We start from the raw sequence: 6692 nt of genomic DNA on the forward strand, positions 1-6692 counted from the left end.
CCCTACCCACCCCACCCCAACCCATCCTACCCATCCCCCACCCCACTCCACAAGTGAGTGATGAGTCTGCAAAAGGCACAGAGGCCTCTCTCTTTCTTTCTCTCTCCTTCTGCAAACACCTCAGAAAAACCAAACCTTTGATAGAGACTAATGATAGGACTAAATTGTATATAACCCCACTCTTCTTTCTCTCCATGTATATATAAATGGAAAATCTTTTTCTCTACTTAAAGAAAAATGTTAGCTTTGTATAATTTTATAAATCTATATATAATTTTGTATTTTACAGATTGACCCACATGTAGGGTGAAGAACTGGAAATAGTCTTTATTCTGAAATTGATAATAGTTCAAAAAAATTATTATTAAAAAAATAAAACTTGATGCATTTCAGAAATGGGTCTCCTTTCATCTCTTATCCTGAAAAAGCTGTCAGCCGGAGAGAGAGAGAGAGAGAGTAAAAGTTAAGAAGAGGAGGGGAAAACAATAGCTGTAAAATTGTGCAGGGTTTTATAACACAGTTGCAGCTATAGCCTTTGGCACTATACTCTGTAGTCTGTAGTGTGTACTATTTCATTTCTTGACTTTATCTTCTCCATAATTCTTCCCTTCCCCACCCTTTGATACCATGAATCATGCATAGAATAGATCCTACATGATTACACTGCAATCGAGGAGAAGAAAGATACTCAAATGTCCTGCTTACAAATCATGTGACAAGAGTTTCTTCAACAATCTGTCTCACTGAATGTTGGTCGAGTTCGCCGGAGATTTACAGGGGTGACACCGCGCACGGCGGAGGTTGGTTTCATGGAGTTTTTCAGAATGATGGGGTTTCTGTCGTTTCTTCTGCTTTCTTCAAGCTTCTTCCTCGTCGTTAACTCTGATGACGGTATGTCGTTTCAGGTTCATGTTCTTGATTTTAAACTATATTTAACTATGGTTTTAGAAGCCCGTTTTAAAATTTGTTTTCATTATAATATAATATTCCATTTGACTTATGTTGTAATACATTTTTATTAATTTAATCTTGTAGGGGGGACATTGTTGGAGATAAAAAAGTCATTTAGAGATGTGAATAATGTGCTTTATGACTGGACTGATTCAGCACCTTCTTCAGACTACTGTATGTGGCGAGGTGTTTCTTGTGATAATGTCACCTTCAATGTCGTTGCGCTGTGAGTATTATCGTTATCCCATCCAACTTATTTAATTTTTCCCTTTTTTCAAGAAAAAGCTTATGCCTTTTTAGGTCAAAATTTTGACTTTTTTTCGAAACGCTTTCAGTAATCTTTCAGGTTTGAATCTTGATGGTGAATTGTCACCAAGTATTGGAGACCTCAAAGGTTTACTCTCCATGTAATGTTTCTTCCCTTTCAAAATTTCGTTCTTTCATCCCCCTTTGACTTAATTAATTTACTTTTTTTTTTATGTTAAAAATGGTATTTTTAACTGTTTTGATATCGTATTTGAACAGCGATCTTCGTGGAAATCGATTATCTGGCCAAATCCCAGATGAGATCGGTGATTGTAGTAACCTTAAGAACTTGTAAGTTTGTATCATTTGTTTGACTTTTCTTTATAATGTGACACTTCATCTTCGATTAAACTCTAAGTATACTGTTTTTCAACCAGGGATTTATCGTTCAATATGCTAACTGGAGACATACCATTTTCGATATCCAAGTTAAAGCAGCTTGAACTCTTGTAAGTTTACCACAAAATCCAAGAAATTTATCTGCTTTTTTTTGCAAGTTCTTCGTTTCATTTGATAACGCCATTCCCATTTGGTATTGCAGAATCTTGAAAAACAATCAATTAATCGGACCAATCCCATCAACTTTATCACAGATTCCAAATTTGAAGATTTTGTAAGAATCTTTCCTTCATTTCTCTTCATGTTAGTTAAATAACAAAAAACATATTTTATATTCATGAAATTGATGTTTATTACAGGGACTTGGCACAAAATCAGTTGAATGGGGAAATCCCAAGGCTTATATACTGGAATGAAGTCTTACAATATTTGTAAGTTTCCTGAACTCAATTCTGTAAAATTTTGTTTAATATATTTTGACCAAATTCTATGATTCCGTTGACTCAGAGGATTGAGAAGCAACAATTTGGTCGGAGATCTCTCTCCAGATATCTGTCAACTAACAGGCCTGTGGTATTTGTAAGTCGATTTTTCCATTTAATTTTCATCATTTTTTTGCCTTTTGAGTTTTTTTACTTATTTATATATCATTTACACAGCGATGTGAGGAACAATAGTTTAACTGGCACAATTCCTTCAAATATTGGCAACTGTACTGGCTTCCAAGTATTGTATGTATCATCTCCCTTGACCCCATTAAATTTACTCCAATATCCACCATTTTTTATTTTGATTGATTTTTGTTTTAATTTTTAGGGATTTGTCATACAATCAATTGACTGGAGAGATACCATTTAACATCGGTTTCCTTCAAGTTGCCACATTGTGAGTCTATTGCTTTAACTCTATATTCCTGTTAAATGTAAGAAATAACAACATACTTTTAAAAGTAGAATGTTGTAACAGAAAGAAATGAAAATACATTTCTTGTATTTTACAGTATATTAATCCTACAATCTTTGCATGTCAGATCACTACAAGGAAACCAACTATCAGGAAAAATCCCATCTGTGATTGGACTCATGCAAGCCCTTGCGGTTTTGTAAGCAATATTATTATACTTTTATTTTTTTGACATTCAAAATCCAAAATTTATACTAATTTAAATAATTGATGTCACAGGGACTTAAGTTGCAATAATTTGAGCGGACAAATTCCTCCAATTCTTGGAAATTTGACTTATACCGAGAAATTGTAAGAATGCTTACATTTTTTTGTGTTGTAATAAGAATATTTTACATATTTAACAATTTAAATTTTGAATTTATATGTTTGTTATTTATTTTTATTTTTTTGTAGATATCTCCACAACAACAAGTTGACTGGATCCATTCCTCCCGAGCTCGGGAACATGTCAAAGTTACATTACTTGTACGAAATACTAATCTCTTCCCCTTTTGACTTCTTACTTGTGCATTGTAGTTCACAAAGCAAAAAGATTTTAATTTGACCTTTGTGATACAGGGAACTGAATGATAATCAGCTCACGGGTCATATTCCTCCAGAACTTGGAAAGCTCACTGACTTATTTGACCTGTAAACTTTGCAACTCAACTTAACTCTTAATTCTTAATTATGGTTTTGGTTTTTTTGAGTTTTTCTTAATTATGTTATATGATTCAAGGAATGTTGCTGGCAATAAACTCGAGGGAAGGATACCTGATAATCTTAGCTCTTGCACTAATCTCAACAGTCTGTAAGTTGTTATTTGTTAATTGCGACATTTTTTTCCACTAAATTTGAAACTGTCGCCAATAATCATTTTAAATTGGCAGCAATGTCTATGGGAACCAGTTGAAAGGCACAATCCCTGCTGAATTTCAGAGACTTGAAAGCATGACTTACTTGTAAGTTTGTAACTAAATCTGTCATTAATAGTCCATAGTTATATGTAGATTTGCTTACATTACAATCTTGTCTTTTGATTAAATTAGGAATCTTTCATCAAACGGTATTACGGGTCCGATTCCAATCGAGCTGTCGCGAATTGGTAACTTGGATACGTTGTAAGTGGTTCAAAAGCGTCGCGAATTGTAATAGTAACATTTATCGGATTTTTAAACTGTTAACAATTATTGGTATGTTTTTATTGGAATAGGGACCTCTCAAATAACAAGATCAGTGGTCCGATTCCTTCTCCTCTTGGTGACTTGGAACATCTACTAAAACTGTAAGTTTGCTTTTTGAAAATCTTTTGTGACACTTCTCTATTGTCGCTAACATTTTTCTTTCTTTGATAGGAATCTTAGCCGGAACGAGTTAACCGGGTATATACCCGCTGAGTTTGGTAACTTAAGAAGTGTCATGGAGATGTAAGCCGTCGCGTATTCTTTTTCAACTTTCTTTTTAATTCTTCTAATTTTCTAAACATAAACCATGTTTTTTTTTGTAGAGATATTTCTTATAACCATCTCTCTGGTATATTACCTCAAGAACTCGGTCAACTTCAGAATCTGTTCATGCTGTATGTTACTTACCAATTCTATAAAATACATTTTCGATGATAATTTTGACAATTGTTATGTATTGATGCGTCTCTTTTATCAATCTTTTGCAGAAAATTAGAAAGTAACAACTTAACTGGAGGTTTGATTTCGTTGGTGAATTGCCTTAGCCTTTCAATTCTGTGAGTTCCAATCATATAATAATATCAACATACGTTTCTATAATTCAATGTCATTTTGAACTTATTTATATTATCATCTGTTGATTTATGCAGAAACGTATCGTATAACAATCTGGCTGGAGATATTCCCACCGGGAATAATTTCTCAAAATTTTCACCCGATAGGTATGTAATCGCCTAATCGATCCCCCTTCTACAGTTTTTAACATTATACATATCAACTTACAAAAATTTAAACTCCAAATGCAGTTTTCTTGCGAACCCCGGTCTTTGCAGTAGCTCTATGAGCTCTTCATGTCACGCTTCTCATTCCACCGAACGAGGTAAGCAAAAATCCAGTACTCTGGACTCCACATATATCTTACATGGTATCAGAGCAAACTACTAAAACTACCAAATTTTTTAATTTTTAGTGACGATTTCCAAAGCGGCCATACTTGGGATCGCGCTCGGTGCGTTAGTTCTTCTTCTGATGATCCTCGTAGCAGTATGCCGGCCCCACAACTCAAAACCATTCATTGAGGGCTCATATGACAAACCCGTTCACTACTCTTCACCAAAACTCGTGATACTTCACATGAACATGGCACTCCATGTATACGATGACATCATGAGAATGACTGAAAACTTAAGTGAAAAATATATAATCGGGTATGGTGCATCAAGCACAGTTTACAAATGTGTTCTCAAAAACTGTCGCCCGGTTGCTATCAAGAAACTTTACACTCACTACCCTCAGTATTTGAAAGAATTTGAAACCGAACTCGAGACAGTTGGAAGCATAAAACATCGTAACCTTGTGAGTCTACAAGGTTACTCGTTGTCGCCTTCCGGAAACCTTTTGTTTTATGACTACATGGAAAATGGTAGCCTTTGGGATCTCCTTCATGGTAAGTTTTTATTTTATCAACTTATTTTAAGTGTAAATTTATAAAAGATTTGTTGTTTTTTAGGGCCGTTGAAGAAGAAAAAGTTGGACTGGGAGACTCGGATTCAGATAGCACTTGGGGCAGCACAAGGGCTTGCGTATCTACACCATGACTGTAGTCCTCGTATAATTCATAGAGATGTGAAATCCTCGAATATTCTACTTGATAGGGATTTTGAAGCACATCTTACGGATTTTGGGATTGCTAAGAGTTTATGCACTTCAAAAACCTTCACATCGACTTATATAATGGGGACTATTGGGTATATTGATCCTGAATACGCGCGTACTTCTCGTCTCACTGAGAAATCTGATGTTTATAGTTATGGGATTGTTCTTCTCGAATTGCTTACTGGAAGGAAAGCTGTTGATAATGAATCGAATCTCCATCATCTGGTAATTAATCTTCTTCTTTGATTCTCTTCCTATAACTATATATGTGTATTGTAATCAAATCTTATTCTAGTCTATTTTTTCTTTTTCATGATCAAATTGTGGATTAGATTCTATCAAAAACAGCAAGCAATGCTGTGATGGAAAGTGTTGACCCTGAAATAACAGCAACATGCAAAGACTTGAGTGAAGCAAAGAAAGTGTTCCAACTCGCTCTTTTGTGCACCAAAAGACAACCCTCCGAGAGACCAACGATGCATGAAGTGGTTCGGGTCCTCGGGAGCATCCTCCCGACACCCCGACCCGACCCGCATGTGGGTCCCACCACATTGCTTCCGTCTTCAAAAGTTTCAAGCTACATGGATGAATACGCAAACCTCAAGACTCCACATTTGGTGAATTGTTCATCCATGAGCACCTCAGATGCACAACTCTTTCTCAAATTTGGTGAAGTTATATCCCAAAACACCGATTAAAGTGTAAAACGCAAAACTAGTCGATGTTATGTAAAATGTCTATATTGGCCTTTGGGGTGTAGGGAGATTTTTGGAATTGTTGAATGAAACTCTGGTTGTAGTATAGTAGTATAGTAGTAAGTAGTAAGTAGTAAGTAGTAAGAATTGTAGCCATGTGGAGATGTGTTGTACTTTAGTGAAATTATATTTATGGTGGTAGGGGCCATTGAACATGGGGTGGTTTAGGGGGGTGGGTGCACCCATGAAGGTTTCTGCAATAAATGGGTCCGTGAAAATGGGCTCCATTTGGCAGAAGGGTGTTAATATATCTGGTGCCAAGTCACAATTCCCAATGAAACATTTGCCTTTTTTTTATTTTTTCTATTTTCTGTTAACGTACGTGATTACACATGGGTGAGGCAGAACAGTGAGGTTGGGTTGATGGTGATGGATAATGGTCCATGAGAAATGGACAAAGTTGTCATTTGCAGGGATAGGGTAGGTAGGGTGGGGAGAGGGGTAGGGGGTAGGGGGTGGGGTGGGTTGGAGCCAAAGGTTTTAAATGCTATCCTTGTGTATTGTCCTTGCATTGAAGTACTTCTTTCATGATTCTTGTATAGGTAGATCTTAATTT

General features: G+C 35.8%; 1 protein-coding gene across 1 annotated transcript; it reads left to right on the plus strand.

Annotated features, from left to right (window-relative positions):
• Positions 1-275: 275 nt before the first annotated feature.
• Positions 276-6433, plus strand: LOC145134476 (Leucine-rich receptor-like protein kinase family protein). The gene is made up of 26 exons (XM_079069315.1): positions 276-891; positions 1036-1177; positions 1287-1358; positions 1477-1548; positions 1635-1706; positions 1799-1870; positions 1956-2027; positions 2104-2175; positions 2256-2327; positions 2413-2481; positions 2627-2698; positions 2779-2850; positions 2956-3027; positions 3121-3192; positions 3281-3352; positions 3432-3503; positions 3591-3662; positions 3755-3826; positions 3897-3968; positions 4049-4120; positions 4214-4282; positions 4376-4447; positions 4532-4605; positions 4696-5172; positions 5236-5606; positions 5714-6433. The coding sequence occupies exons 1-26, from the start codon at positions 810-812 to the stop codon at positions 6077-6079; spliced, it is 2946 nt and encodes a 981-aa protein (XP_078925441.1). The 5' UTR covers positions 276-809; the 3' UTR covers positions 6080-6433.
• The last annotated feature ends 259 nt before the right edge of the window (positions 6434-6692 follow it).

This window comes from Lactuca virosa, chromosome 8 (genome assembly GCF_052849685.1).
Source record: "Lactuca virosa cultivar CGN04683 chromosome 8, Lactuca_virosa_CGN04683_v6, whole genome shotgun sequence".
Lineage (NCBI taxonomy): Eukaryota > Viridiplantae > Streptophyta > Magnoliopsida > Asterales > Asteraceae > Lactuca > Lactuca virosa.

Coding starts and splice junctions, on each gene's coding strand:
- LOC145134476 (XM_079069315.1), top strand. CDS start 810: ATGGAGTTTTTCAGAATGATGGGGTTTCTGTCGTTTCTTCTGCTTTCT. Junction 3,353..3,431: donor TGCACTAATCTCAACAGTCT/GTAAGTTGTTAT, acceptor TTAAATTGGCAG/CAATGTCTATGGGAACCAGT. Junction 3,663..3,754: donor ATTGGTAACTTGGATACGTT/GTAAGTGGTTCA, acceptor TTATTGGAATAG/GGACCTCTCAAATAACAAGA.